Source organism: Cyprinus carpio, chromosome A25, assembly GCF_018340385.1.
Source record: "Cyprinus carpio isolate SPL01 chromosome A25, ASM1834038v1, whole genome shotgun sequence".
Classification (NCBI taxonomy): domain Eukaryota; kingdom Metazoa; phylum Chordata; class Actinopteri; order Cypriniformes; family Cyprinidae; genus Cyprinus; species Cyprinus carpio.
Window position 1 is genome coordinate 12196971 of NC_056596.1, and position 15716 is coordinate 12212686.

Below are 15716 nucleotides of genomic sequence, written 5' to 3' on the forward strand. Positions count from 1 at the left end.
TTCATTTACATCAAATTAAAATGAGAAATGTTCCCTGGGCAAATAGCTGAATTAAAAAAAGTTGAAAGATTTTATGTCAGTTCAATTTTATGAACAAAAGTTTTTTTTTTTTTCTCCATGGTTTTAGTTTTAGTTAATAATAACTCTGGCTCTGACTGAGATATCAGAGGACCAGCCATGGTTTGTTTAGGACCAGGTAAAGCTGAAACCCAGTGATTTGTTCTTCCTCACAATTGTTCATTCTTGCAACCTTGTAAACTTGATTTTGTTTCCAAAAGTTGTGCAAAATGAGCCAATCAGATTATAGCTTGCCAAATAGAGGAAGTGCATGTCATTTGTGTGTGTGTGGTTGTGTGCGTGCAAATATGCATCAGATGGTCCGTGGGTGTGCCGTCTGAGCACCAGCACTGAGACTAGCTGTGCCCCACTTCTGTATCAGACATTGCAAATAGGGTAAAAACGAATAATTATCTCTGTTTAGCCAAAAAAAAAAAGTCCTAGAGGAAGTACGTAAAACTAAGAATGTACCACACTTCGATAAATGTGTTAGTTCAGTGTCTTTCATTGCCAGTGTCACGCCTTTTGTGTTATCAATTCTACGAAAGACTAAATCAAAATGAAGCACTACAGATATTTTTAAAAGATAAATATTTATATTTATTGTTACATATGTATGTACTGTATGTACGTATACAAAATTCTTAGAGGTGTGTTCAGTTCAATACCTTGGATTTTGGATCTCAAAGTTAACTTGGGTGTGTTTTGTATACAAAAGTACATGCTGTTGCTCAATTTGAAGTGCTCACATTGAATTGAATGCTTCTGTACGCACTGTTCTCAAACACGGGTGTGGGTTCAGTCAGAGTGTGTCATGATTTACACAACTGCATGTATTTCCTCTGTTCTGCCCATGTCATTGCTGCAGGTGGAGTAGCGTTCTCTACACTTGTTCTCTAATCTTTTCCAAAGGACTAATTCCAGAGTCACCCACTGTGAGACATTAATGCTGAATGGTTTTTAATGATGTAAACCGCTCCAAAACAAGAGCGTAAAAGGGCGTGCTTCGTTCCTATTGTGAGTTTTTCTTTTCCTCCCCCTCGCTCATTCTATCAATCGTTGCCACCCACACACACACTCCCGCACAAGCTCCCAGGGGCAAAGTAAACACTGAGGCTCCCCATACGCCACGTGCCAGAGGTGTTGTCCCTGACAGGCAGGAAGAACAGCTCGGCTCGCTCACACAGGTGTCTGTCTGAAGGTGTCATACTTCAGAAAAGACAACAAAGTTCATTCTCTCTCTCTCTCTCCTGATAGGTCACAGATGCCAAAACAGATCACGTTGCTTGTGTTATCAAGTGTCATTGCATCCATTGCGTCACATTATGACTCGATGAGAGTGACTCAAACAGTACAAGCTACATTTGCACTTTAGCCAAGAAAGATTGGCCAGGTCTGCTGTGAGTCATCTAATGATATCAGGTGGTGTTGTCAGGTCTAGAGTAATTCCTGTAAGTAGGCAGGAATGCTAGCCTAGCTAATTTAGAAGTACACTTTGTTCGGTGAGCACAAGTCGTGCAGAACTGCAGCTCAGCCTGTACTTTCAGTTCAGTTTTACAGGCTGCCAAAAACGAATGACCTCTTTAATGCCAAAACATTGGTTTGTTTGTTTGAGGGTCCTGACATGCCTGACACAGCAATGATGGCTCAACCAATTATGTGAGATCGGGGTGTGGCTATCTGTTTGGCTGACCAATGGCAAATGAGGGGATGTGTCACTGAATGATAATGGTGTTCTAAAATCAACTCACATTTGATATCCTCTGACTGGTTGGAATCATAAGCTGCACATGGAGAAAAACAGCTTGAAAACAGCTTCAGAGATCACATTTGTCGGCAGCATACATCATCAAGGGTGTAATTATTTTGCAATCTTTGGTGGGCACAGTTTTTGAAATGAGACAGCAATAGTCTGAAGTCAAAAACTTTGGAATCTGCACCCATCATACAATACACCATCTTACATGAAACTCTGACCAAAATCCGCAGACTGGGTATGACTTTAGACAACTATAGCGTTGACTCATCCAGACTGAAACCAGGGCAAAAATCTGTTGTGTAGTGCATTCCAGCCTTTACGTTTAAAATGGGTTTCATTCTGAAAAAATATTGACTAAAATTGACAGCGAGCCTTTTGTGTAAATGGAAGGTGGAAACATAATGCAGGAAAACTGGATCCCAGTTGGAGCCATAGTCTTGTGGGCTGCACTCGACATTAGTTGCAACTTAAAGTCCCTATGATCCCATTCCCTCTGTTCTCTTGTATCACTTCCTGTCTCTACATAACTAAGCCAAAAACTTCCGCAAAAAAATATGCAAAAAGAATTCCTAGCATCATACCCTAGAAGATCTGATGCTGTGAAAGGTGTGTTGTAGCAAAATAAGTTCCTCTTTCATTTATTGTGGTATCTTTTTCTAAACATTTGCATTTGCTGATGAATAAATTTAGCACTTTGTATAGATGGTGAGTAGCTCCTTGGTCGTAATATCATTCCAGTTAAAGGCCATCTTCTTATTTGCATTTTTGTCTATATACAAATGTTCTTCTTTGCTAGACAGCTTTATGTAAATCTCCATCAAATGTGTGTCAGTGAATCCAGCAAAGCTCTGGCAATCTGAATGAGCAAAATCCAACTATTTCGCAGAAAAAAATGATTTGGGCTTGTCCACTTTTAACTGTATTTGAAGGTGGTTGACAATTCAAGTGACCACATTGCATTTATAGCACAAAAACTCATGTCGCTGAATGCATCCGAACTGTGATCAACCTCTTCGCTAAAACATTTTGCCCACTATGTGCAGCTTAAATAAGTGTCCAATTAAAAGAACTGGATTTTTGTTTACTTGTGTGCTTTATCAACACACAGTAACCCAGTGAGATAGTCTGCAGTGTTGCAGTCATGAAACCATGCCCTTGACATCCAATCACAAGTTGTCAGAAGAGATGCATTTGAGCACTTGTGATCGGATCAACCAAAACGCAAGCAAAACCAGGTGTAAACAGGCCTCACTGTGGAAGAGTGTCTCGCCATTCCCCATCCCCCAAGATGCAGGGTGCCGAGTGAAGCCTCTTGCAAGTGATAAACTGAAACTGTCACACTCTAAACATCCCTCACACTGCCTTCTGTCCAGGCGTCTGAGACAGATGGACCGGGAGAGTCCATGTGCCTCACACATTTCCATTTTTGACCGTGCCTGCAGCAGTCCTCCAAAAATAACCCCCATTCCTCACGACCTTATATGTGCAAGGCCTCAGCGAGGCTACAGTCTGGTGGAGAATCACAAATCCAGGTCACACGAGACACGCCGTTGTCCCATTATTGCTTTGTGGTTGTTAGCAGGCCTGTGTCTTGCTATGTATCTCGTAGAACTAGATCAGGAGTGTTTGCTACACCTTTTTTCGTACCTTGACAAGGACAGTCGCTATAGCCTGTCCCTGACCTGCGTACGACTAAGACAGGTCTTTCTGGACCCACAGCTGTGGACGCTACTTCACTTCAGGTCTCCATGCGAGCTGAGGAGGGACAACTATGTTCTGGGCTCTTCGCTAAGGTACCTGGCTGTATCCTGGCACTCGAGCAGGGTCAAAGTGTGCAACATTGAGGACTGGATGAAGACCACATTCCAGAAGGACCTCTGCAGGAAGCACGAAAGCCTCGTCAGTGACTTCCTGGAGCGTGTTTGCCACATGTGAGTGTTTCTGTTTGTCTTGGCATCAACATTCATTTTGTCATTGGTTTGGTCTTGGACAGGTAGATATTTAGACAGATGAAGCAACCTTAATGAATCCCACCTCCACTTTTATTTTTTAGAAGAAAAGTAATGACTCCAATATTATTTTTCTGTCATCGTTAACGGACCATTGTGTTCTGCCAAAGCTTGAAAGAAGAATGTTTACACAGATCTGTCCCATTGTAAGCAATTAACATAAATGTTGTCCAAAAGCAATATGACAAATTTGTGTGAGAAACTGAAAACTGAAGTCGTTTATGCCATAGTGCTTAAATCTCATTTGCCCTTACATATTTTCGAACTTAGTGAATAAAGATGTGTTGACTCTAGGTCATTCGATTTTTGTTTCATAACTGATCACAACCTGTCAAGTTTGATATGCACAAGAGCAAATGAGTTTTGAAAGCTATGGTGGAGGGAATGATTGTCAGTAAACAACAAGTTGAAGTCACCGTGAAATCAAAATGGACATATGCTTATATTTCAGGTAATGCTGTGTGATTTGTTTATCATTAATGTGCATGTCATAATTTTTTTATATCTTTAATCAAAAACATGCACATACTTTCCCCTCTGCAACAAAGTCTCTTCTCTGATGACTTGTAAACTGGCATGTTTGTCTGACAGCCTGACGTGTTCCAATCCATCCCCTCCAGCAACTTACTCCAGTTACTCACATGAGATCGCAGCGATTAGCAAATGAAAAATATCAAATAAATTCCCAATAGACACAATCAAGTCTTACTTTTTTCCTCATTCGAGAAGCCGTTTGCTCAGATATAATTCACAAGTGAGAAGAAAAGACTTATTTTTTTGTCCTGTTCCCACAGACCTCATACTATTTCTATGATGCTTTTTTTTGTGTGTGTTTTCTTAACTACTTGACAACCTCTGATAACTGCTTTTGTTGTATGGAAAAGAGCAGCACAAACGTTCTTCAAAATATCAACTTTTGTGTTCCCCAAATGAAATAAGTCAAACGGGTTGGGAACAATGTTAGGGTGAGAAAATAATGACATTTTTGTAAGAACTCTTCAAGTCACAAAATCAACAAACTATTTTAAACTCAAGGGAAAACAAGTCACAATTCAATGTTTATGAACTCTGTCTGGTTTAGGAAGGAGCAAATATGCCTTTGGCTATGAAATAAATTCATTAAAAATCCCTATATGAAAGACTGTAAATTGAATCAAAGACACTACATTGCAATTTTGAACATTGCCTGCAACAACTGGCCCATTACACCACAGCTACAGGCTCACCGCAGACCCCTCAGTCAACAAGAATCTGTGGGACTATCACCCATATGTTTTACCACATTCATTGTTGCAGCATTACTTTTACCAGGTTCTGTTACGAGTTAAGAAGATTTACATGAGTACAGAACATTCAGGAATTAGAAACGTCTGTTTTTGAGAAACGCGGATACATTTAGTACGTAGCGTGATATTTTTTAAGGAGCAGACGTCAGTGGTGGGAAGCTTAAAAGTGCTTCAGCATGAGCGTTCCTCACATAGCCGTTTAACTCCACCAGTGTCTGACGAATGGGGATCTGCTCAAACCTTCGTTCTTTAAAAGTTCATCCGAAACACATTTAAGCTTCAAGCAAGCACGTCATCACAGTCTTCCACCGATAGATGCGGCTTGTGTTCGAAGCGTGCTAAAGCTGGGAATGCAGTTTGCATCAAGTTTTGAGTGACACGAGGTCTGTGGAGTAGCACGCAGAGCACAGCTGAGTTACCCTCTGGAGTTTTAAGGGCAGATCTGTACAGCCTCTTCCAAGCAGCCAATAATAACGGGAGACATGATGGAGCTCTGCGGTTTCTCCCGCTGCTGTTTTGCACTGTAAACTCACTTATGAGGAAAAAAGAAACTATGTAATTTGGCAAAACACTCTTAAACTAATAAAAAAGTTTTTTTTTTTCAGTGGTTCTTTGCATCACCCTCAGTTAAGAGCCAAACCATACATCTACTGAATATATTATGAAACTTTTTTAGGCAACTCAAATTGGTGGTTGAAGGTTTTGGAGTTTTTTGATGCTATATTACGGGTTCCTCGGGTCAGGGTACTGGTTGGTTCTTTAAGGAAAGTTTTTATGGAGAGTTTTTTGTTAATTGTTTTTTGATAATTGTTTTTTGTTTGGTAAAAATTTTTGGTTTTAATTTTAAGATTTAATTTTAAGTGTGAAGGTTGAATTTGAAAATCTCATGAGGAAATCAGTAGGGTTCTTGAGGTTGTTATATGGCAAATAAAAAATAATTGTTCCAAAAAATAGTTTTCACAGCAATGCCATATAAGAACCATTTTGCCTCTCAATGAACAAGTTCTTAAAAGAACCATTTTTTCTTAGTGTGAAGAACATTTTAATAATCTGAAGAACCTTTTTTCCACCATAAAGAACCTTTTGTGAAATGGAAACGTTCCATGGATGTTAAAGGTTCTTCATGGAATCAAGATCATCGAACATCTATTTTTAAGAGTATTTTTGTTTGTTTTTGAAGAATAACCAAATTCTTTTTGTTCATTATATGTCAGTTTCTGATCTGTCTAAAGAATCAGTAGGACCTAGAGCGAAGGATTCTTTGGAGGCTAAGAAGTTTTTGATGTTACATTATGGGTTCATCAGCATAGTGGCAGTTGTTCTTTGACCAGAGTAAATTGGAGCAACACATGATGAAATTAGAGAGAAGCAAAAATGAGTTCCTCTGAGTGAAGTCCCTCCCTTGTGAGCTCTCCTCTTGTGATTTGCATTGGCAGGTGGAGCCTACAATCAGTTCTTTGTTGATGAGGGTGGAACGCACATGTGCGTGGTGTGTGCACGTGTGTGTGTCTCACTCACTTTCCTACAAAGACAGACACACACACACACACACACACACTTACTGACGCCATTGTGGCAATACATTTCAGCTGCAGGAAAATGTATAAAACACTAAGCACCTGGGAAAGAGACAGTCTCAGATGGTGTCATTAAGTTCAAGTAGGGATCTAGTTTTATTCTTCAAATAAAACTTTTATTTTCTTTCTCTTTCTTGAACACCTTTTGCCAAGTTATTCTTGGCATCTATTAAAATTCAGAAACGAATTCAACTGAAATTTTGATGGCCAAAAATGAATGCACACAAAAATAATTGTTTATTTTCTAATTAAAATCTATCTAAAAATCCTTAAAATTATAAATTTACCAAAGAATTATTAGTTAGTGAGAGTATATATAGATATATAGATAGATAGATCTTTCTCTATACATATTTATCTAAAAGGTTAACGGATGTTTTAAAGATATTTAAGTTTTTTTTGTTTGTTCATTTTTTACTGGACTAATGTTGATGCTTAAACTGTAATATGTCTTAACCAATTTAACATATCTGCATTATAATCTACTTTCCTACAATTAATATTTTGATAACCTCTCTTGAATTATTAAAAATGCTGATGATCAAAACATAGCATCAGTTTAAATGGCTTGTAACTCTCAAAAAGACACAATAATCTGACTGCTTTAATCTCCTGTAGACCTTTGGCTCCAAAACAAGCAACTGAATGAATATGTTATGGATACTGCGCATTATGAATAATGCCATTTCTCAATACAGGCTATTAGAAACCAAAAAAATTAAGAAAATAAAGAACGCAACTACATTTGAGCACATCCATTTGCTGTGTGGAACTTTTTCTGTTGACATTCTTGGCGTAGACTGGTCATTAGTGCCGCTTCAGGGAAAAGAAGTCTCTAGACTCATTCCTATGGCCCTGGACACACCCTTTACAGCGTCCCGAGAGTGATATTAGTCTCTTGAAAGACTACCATCACTGTGATCACTCTCTGAGTTCAAAGAAAAAGCGCTGAATTGAATTCCTGGTAAATGATCGTCATGCCACGTGTGGGATGTCTACAGTGGCCATAGCCACATGGGGAAACCTTCACGGTTTGTGTTATGGAAAAAATTAGTAGGGTTTTGGCCCCCCACACCCAGCCTCATTCTCAGAGGCAAAATAAAATTGTATATTTTTAAATAGTTTTTCATTAAGCCTGTTTGCAAGCAAAGCAAACAAAACATCTGCACAAGAGAAGGGCGGAGCTACCAGAGGAAGGCATGCTTATGTAACCAGAGAAGATGCGACACATATATTTGCCGTGTTTACTTCATCTGGCCAGCTCTGAAAGCTCCTCCCGCTCAAACACAATGCCTGAAAGCTGCTCCAGTAGAAACTATCTAACCAACCGATCCCTGAGGCTTTGAATTCTTGTGAGCCTCTCTCATCCTTCCTCTCCTGCTGATCCCTTTATCAGACCGTCTATGTCACCAATGGCTGTCTGTGATAATAAAAGCAATAGCACGTGTAGTTTGAGATCTGCCCCATGGCCAGGGTTATTGGGACAGTGCTCATAACACTTACAGGCGGCTAGAATGTGCCAGTCTCACATGTGGTTAAGTGGTAAGATTATATAATAGTTTATATAATCTGCATCATAAACGTGAATGACATCTCAAAGCTACAGCTATTAGCTCGCGCCGTGTGAGCGTGTGCGTGAGTGCTGACCCTGTGTGAGTCTACCAGCAGGCTGCGGCAGAGGAGACACACAGAAGGGCGACTCACCAGTAGCCGGTACGGAAGGTTCCTGCTGCCCGAGCTCACTGGTGCGGGCATGAGAAACAGTTCGGCTTTCAGCTGGTGCTATTTTGCAAGAGCACCAGCTGTGTTTATGTGGCAAAAACAGCTGATACAGCAAACACTGACTTAGGGAATGGTTTTTGTTATGCTATGCTTAGTATAATACCATGCAAATGCCTGATGGGGCCACATAAATTTCTGCCTAAACTGTCTTGGGTTACAGTTATTATGTTGCAATATGTGTCAATTACTGTCTATTTACAGCATGTTTATGATACAGTCATCCACTTGATGCATCCCCCGAGGAATAAAAAGCATTTGTAATGCAGTAAACTAGCGTGTTTTCTAACCAGTTAATTACTGGTGGGAGTTTTTCTTACAAGCAATCATTACATATGTGCAATTCATATCTTACTATAATACTTTCTTTGATACCATATATGATGATTGAAGGTCTGGAATTCATGGCAGCTTTCATTGACCAAGGCCCGCCCATGAGGCAGTTTGACCGACACATCGTCACCTTTTGGGTCGTGGAAATGTCGCCACAATAACAGACTGGTGTGTAAAACTCTTGGACGTATTTTAAAGATTCTATGTCGCAAACTTAAAATATCTCACATACTTTTGAAAATCCAGCATTTAGTTAATCCTGATAAGCGCTCATTGTCACAGTTGTAAACATGATGGCTTTCTTCTTTCGTGAGGGGGTTTGGCGTCATGGCATCTTTTTTCCAGATGGAACGTTAAAGAACGCGACACGCACATCTCCTGGAAATCCTGTATAATTCAACCAAATCCAATGATGACTTCGAAACTCCTGAAGTGTTTCCACTTTTGTGTGCCATATGCATCAGACGTTTAGCCAACGGTCCGTGGGCGTGACGTCTGAGGCTGAGACTAGCCTAGGTGTCTTTCTTGATGAAAATACTTTCTTTGATACCAGATTAATATGTTGGGACAACTATAGCTAAGCTGTTTGTTGACTGATTTTCCAAAAAATAAATAAAATAAAAAAGGCTAAAGGCTATTTCGATGGCATTTTCAAAACATTTATCTGTTGTTTGAGAATTCCGACCAGCCTGACATGGCAACATGGGCTTAACTAATGGGGTGTTCGATGTTCCTGAAGGAGCCGACTCCAGTGGTCCCAAGTCCGATGGTCCTGGAGCAGCCAACTCCAATGGTCCCAAGTCCAATGGTCCAGGAAGGCCTGACTCTGGTGGTCCCAAGTCTGGTGGTCCTGGAGGTTCCAACTCTGATGGTCTCAAGTCTGGTGGTCCTGGAGGACCTGACTTCGGTGGTCCCAATTCTGGTGGTCCTGGAGGACTTGACTCCAGTGATCCCAAGTTTGATGGTCTCAGAGGTCCCTAAGCAAGCCGCTCCAGAAAAGCCTGCCATAGAACAGTCCACTCTTACTGCTGCTTCCACGGAGGCCTTCACAGATCCGACTGCTCACACTGATGTTGCCACAGAGTCTGTCACTGAGTAACCTGATTACCTTGTCATGGCCATAGAGGCTGGTACAGAGGCACCTGATCTCTGTTGCTGCCATAGTCAAGAAGGCCGTCTTCACCTTTCACCTCATGGCTGTTCTGCGTGCATGGGCCACTTCAAAGTCCTCTCCAGCTTCCCAGGAGCCTGCCTCAGAGTCCACTCCAGAGCCTGGTCCAGTCCAGGAGTTCTCAGAGTCTACTTCAGAGTTCACTTCAGAGTCTGCTCCAGTCTGGGAGCCCTCAGAGTTCACTCTAGATCTTACTCCAGTCCAGGAGCCTGCTTCAGACTGCTCCAGAGTGCGCTCTGGCCCAGAAGGCTGCTTTAGAGTCTGCCCTAGAGTCTCCAGTTCTTCCCTGGCATTCCATTCCTGCTCCACCAGGGCCTGCCTGTTCAATCCCTCCTGCTCCGCTCTGACCTTCAGCCAGGACTCCAGACACACCATGGCCATCCTGTTCTGTCTCTCTGGCTCCTTTGGTCTGGTTTATTCTTAGTTTTGTGACAGAGCCCTGACACTTGTGTATCTTTTTGTCTTTGTGTAAGCATACGGTTTGAGTCTGCTCAGGTTGTGCGCTCTCTCATCTATGTGTTGTCTTTGTTGTGAACGCACATGTTGAGTGTTCATTTCCTCACTGTAAGCTCTTGTGTCTTCATTGGTTGTTGTGTTGGTGTGACTGGTTTAGCATGTGGCTCATGAGTTCTCATTGGCTGCGTGTTAATGTTATGTTTTGTTTGAGCACATGGCTTTGGTTTTTTTCTGTGTGCCATGTGCTCTCATGTCTATTGTGTAACCCCACCCATCTTGTTACCTGATTATTGCTTTAGTTGCTCCACCTGTCATCCCTCTTTTCCCTCCATGTTTGCTTCCCTATTTATTCTCCCAGTGTTTTCTGTCCTGTTCTAGTTCGTCATCATATGTTCCCTTGTGTTTGCCTTGCAGTTATGTTTTCCCCCATGATGTTGTTTTGTTTGTTTTTGTTGTCATTTATTATTTAATAAAACCTCTGCATTCTGCATTTGAGTCATCACCTCATCCTTACCTCCAAACATGACAGTTTTGTACATGTGGATTGTTTTAAGTCTAAAATCCAAAGACATCCGTAAGTTAGTCACTTGTATATGAATCCCACAACATGTAAACACTGTCTTTCAAAACAATGCTCTTTTTTTTTTTTTGAAAATCCTGACCAGACTGCGTAGCAACACTGACTCAACCAATGGCATGAGTTTGGTGGTGGGGCTATCAGTATAATCGACCAGTGACATTCAGGGGGCAGGTTCTGGGAAACCTGTTTGAAAACAAACAGCACAGAAATTACACACGTCAGATTTAACCTTTTTATTTACCTGTCCAGTCTACACAAATAGCAAACAACCATCTATGCACTGCATATTAAACTTTTCAGTTATTATTCCTGTCTATTATCATGACAAAATTCTGCTTCTTGTTTCTTTAGGTGTCCGAATCTACTCTCGCTGACTCTTTCTGGATGTGGGCACATCACGGACGGCAATGTTATTAACGTGCTACAAAGCTGCATGAGGCTACGTAGCCTTAGTCTAGAAAACTGCGCTCGGATGACTGACTCTGTCCTCCAGGCTGTGGTGAACCACGGCCACAGTCTCACAGATGTGAGAGTGGACTTTTGTCGCAACGTGACCCAGGCAGGGCTGCAGGAGGTCAGGGACAAGAGACCAAAAGTGCACCTGAGCGCATTGCACAGTGCGGATATGATTCCAGACAGCAAGCCTGAGGAGAAAATACAGACCAGGAGAGCTCTGCAGAAGTTCTTGATCTTCTCCTGACAGCTAGAGGCTACCTAGAGACTTCAGGTTAAATTGAGGATTATAACACTGTCCAGTCCTATTATACGTTTTTTATTCACTATTTCTTTTAGAATTCCTTATTTTGTCATTTCAGAAGTTTCCATGATAGACAGACTTTATCTCCTAAGTTTTCATTCCAATATCATTTGATTTAATTTTCCTTGTTTACATTCAGTCCTCCAACCTTTCTACTATTTTATTTTACCAGCAAATTTATTCTCCTTTGCAAACTCATTTTTTTGTTTTTTCACTGGGTTGTTTTTCCATCTGTTTGTTTGTCCATTTGTCTCCATGAAATGACTCTTTGGTCAAGTACACAGTACAAAGACAATGTATTCAGTATGCAGGGCAGGCCAGTCCACAAATTTCAACCAAATCTTAAGTTTTAATAATAAAACATTTGCAAACTCTCTGAAGGGCAGTATTTATTAAAAGCACAGCATGTTTTGGTTGTATAATCTAGGTTAGTTCTGGAACAACTCATAGCTGGTTATCCTCATCGCGGGTTTTGGACTTCCTCCTAGTTATGCAAGAGCAATATTTGACAGAGCACAGGTTTACAGCCTTGCTGCATGACATTTATTAAGCAATAACATGTGAGAGACTGTACTATATTGTGAATTATACAATATATATAGGGACAACACACCAGAGGTACAATATTCACAATACACAATGGCATCAAGTACCTTATTGCATTAACATTTATGCATTTAGAGGATGATTTTATCCAAAAGATGATTTCATTAAGCAAATTTATTAATTCATCTTTCATTATTAAAGAACAGTTGGTTTCTGATTGGTCAAAACAGCACTGCAGCCATACTAAAACACACAGTGAAAGAAATCCTAGCTACCCATAGAGACGTAATATTAAACAGTTATATCAAGGATTTTTTTTAGCACAATGATGTAACTTAATGAATTTGCTTAATAAAGTGAATACTGTAGTATAGTTAGTTTTATCTGTTTTATAACATTATTTGCAGAATTTGTGCAGAGGTTTGGATATAAATTAAAAAGCTAATATATGATTTTCTTTTTAGAGGATGCAAGAATGAGCTGTGGCTATCTTGTCTTAACGGAGAGTTATGACCTAAAACCTGCAAAGAGTTATTTGAGGCCATGTTGGACATCTTCCAGCGTTGTGATTAGAAACATATTATGTAAGAGCTGTAGAAGTAGTTTTGCCAGTGTCTGTGTTGTCCATGTGACCATGCTATTTTGCATCGTAATTGCAGTGAAAATAGATATTCTTGCCTCTTGGAGTCAGAGAATTTATTCTATGCCTGTTTGACCTTTTTCAAGTAATCCAGTCAAACACACAAGTACAGTTTCCTCAAACCCCCAGGGCATCATCAAGGCTGTATGAAGAACAATCGCACATTCTGTCCCTAAATAGTCCATAATATTATTGGAGATAAATTTAGAAAAATAAAATAATTTGTAATGAGTCTTAACAGAAAGTCCCTTGTTTTAAAGCCAGCGTTCTCCACAGGATGTTCCCCATGATGGATTGAAGGCTGGAGGGTGAAATAATAATAGGATCATTTTTTTCTTTCCCTCTCATTCCTGTTATCTGTATCTCTTTCCAACTCTCGCTCTCTTTCTTTTGTTCAAGGTTTTGTACTTTTCAAGTTACGTAAGTAAATGTCTGAAGAAGAAAAAACTCAAGTAATGCCTTTAATTATGTAATATCTAATCGTTGTAAAAAAAAAGTCTGTTATTGTGTACTTGAAATGAAGACAGTGAGATAACGTCTGTCTGATCAATACTTTATAAAAATTCCCATGACCAGGACAACAAGGAGGGCATGTGACTCATGGTCCACCCATAAAACTTTCGTCCCGGCCCTGTGAAATCATGAAATGGTACTGGCCGTGACATTTCGTAAGACTTCGCGAGGTCAAATGAGCAGAGCAGATTTAGGCAATCACAGCATGCTGATCATGTTTTGCCACTCATTTCTTTGTTGCGGATGTCAATCCACTCCAAGTGGTTATGTAATCTGGTTAACATTTCCCAAGTATTTCATAATGTCAGGGGTCCAGCAAACAGATTTAGAAAGGCAGAAAACATTAGACACTATTTATGTGCAACGTGTAAGCAATTAGCCAATGGAGCCAAGAAACTGTAGTAGCTTTTCAAAGAAAAAAAGTTTTCACGTTACTAATGCCAGAGTTTAGACCTTGTATTTTCTCAAACAGAGAACTAGTTAACACCCTGGGGCAACAGTAAGGTTAGTGTTGATTGGCTGTAGACAGCAGTGGGCCTGTAATGTATCTGATCAGCCTGAAGCTACACTGGTTACAATTATAAACTGGATCTGTGTAGTCTACTATGAGGAGGGCATAAAGCATGCTGCACATTTAGTTCAACATAGTTTAAAAAGATAATATTGTTTTGATAGAATACAATCAAACACAATAAACACCCCTCACCCACCTTAAAATGTTGTAGGCAGGTAAGTTAGTAATGGCAGTAAAAAAGTTGCTAGATATTGCAAAATATTCATTATTTTACTCAGACAACAAGGTCAAGGTCTAAAGACCTTCAAAATGTAGCTGTCTCAATATGTTGCTGTCTTTTGCGACAATCTTGAGAATCCCTGACGAAGGTTGTGAGTCTGAAAGTTGCTGTCTCAATACATTGCTGTCTCTTACACCATTTTTACTGTTCAAATGCCTGATGGAGTTAAAAATACCAAAATCTTGCTTTCTCAGTACTGAAAGGCTGCGTCTTAAACCCTTTGTATGAATGCCTGATGAAGCTGTTGAGGCAAAAATCTTGACATTTTAATACATCGCCGTCGTTTAACAAATACATGAAGTCCACGAGTTTTTAACAATGCTGTATTTGTATTGCCTCCTTTTACGACCTTCTATGAAATGTCTGAGAAATTTCACAAAGCCAAAAGACTGATGTCTCAATAAGTTGCCATCTTTTATGACCTTTTTAACAGATGCCTGAAGTTCGTAAGTTTGTAACATTGCTGCCTTTAAACATTGCCTTTTTTACGACCTTCTAACAAATGCCCAATAAAGTGTGTAAGACCGAAACATTGCCATCACAATATGTTGCTGTCTCATACAACTTTGTTACAAATGCTTGACAAAGTTTACAAGGTCAAAAAAAAAAACAAAATTTATTTCTCAAGAATTTGCTGTTTTTAATGAGTTTAAAAATGTGTGACAAAGTTCAAAAGACCTTAACATTGTCTCAATACATTTCTTTCTTTTGCAACCTTTATAAGGCATTCGTAAGAAGGTCGTTAGAGAAAGGAAGGTATTGAGCTATTAATTAAAATCATTTAATTCCAGATTTTGTCATGCATTCATAAGAGGGTCATCTCAATATTGTACATCATCACCTCATTGTCAAATGCTTAAGAAACGCTCAATAAATATTTGCAAGATACAGCAGTATGTGGGACTTTCTCTTGCTTCTTTGTCCAATTATGAACAAATACATTGTAAAAGTTACTTTTAAGTTGCTGAAGAATTGACCCCCCGCCCATCATCAAATAAAAAAAGTCCAGACCAGAATTTGTTCTCAGATCAAGAACTTCAATGCCTTACAGCAATTTAGACAAACTTCAAAGCAAATTGCTTAAAATGCATCAAAGCAATTTTTGCCAGGTGCAGTCATTCATGTGGGATTATGAGGTCGGGCCAGATGCTTAAACATATAAGAGCCAGTTTCCTCCAGGCTGCTTATAGAAATGAATTATTAGCCTGCATCAACTTGTGTCTCCACGTGTCAGTTCTTGACCAACAGCTGTGTATATGTAAGCCAGAAACATATGCATTTGACAGGAAACCAGCAAGACTGGTTGCTGCAAACAGTGGCATTGGTGCATATATGCAAAGTCTTGGGTGACTTCCGTTTTCTCAAGTTCTGGTCCTGTAAAGTATGTTTGTGTTTAAGCCCATGGCACACCTCTCCTCATTGCTGGGAGAACATCACATGTTGTACATATGCATGGCCT

General features: G+C 39.9%; 1 protein-coding gene across 1 annotated transcript; it reads left to right on the forward strand.

Annotated features, from left to right (window-relative positions):
- Positions 1-62: 62 nt before the first annotated feature.
- Positions 63-15145, forward strand: LOC109051006 (F-box and leucine-rich protein 22-like). The gene is made up of 2 exons (XM_019068534.2): positions 63-3747; positions 11359-15145. The coding sequence occupies exons 1-2, from the start codon at positions 2966-2968 to the stop codon at positions 11705-11707; spliced, it is 1131 nt and encodes a 376-aa protein (XP_018924079.2). The 5' UTR covers positions 63-2965; the 3' UTR covers positions 11708-15145.
- Positions 15146-15716: the final 571 nt, after the last annotated feature.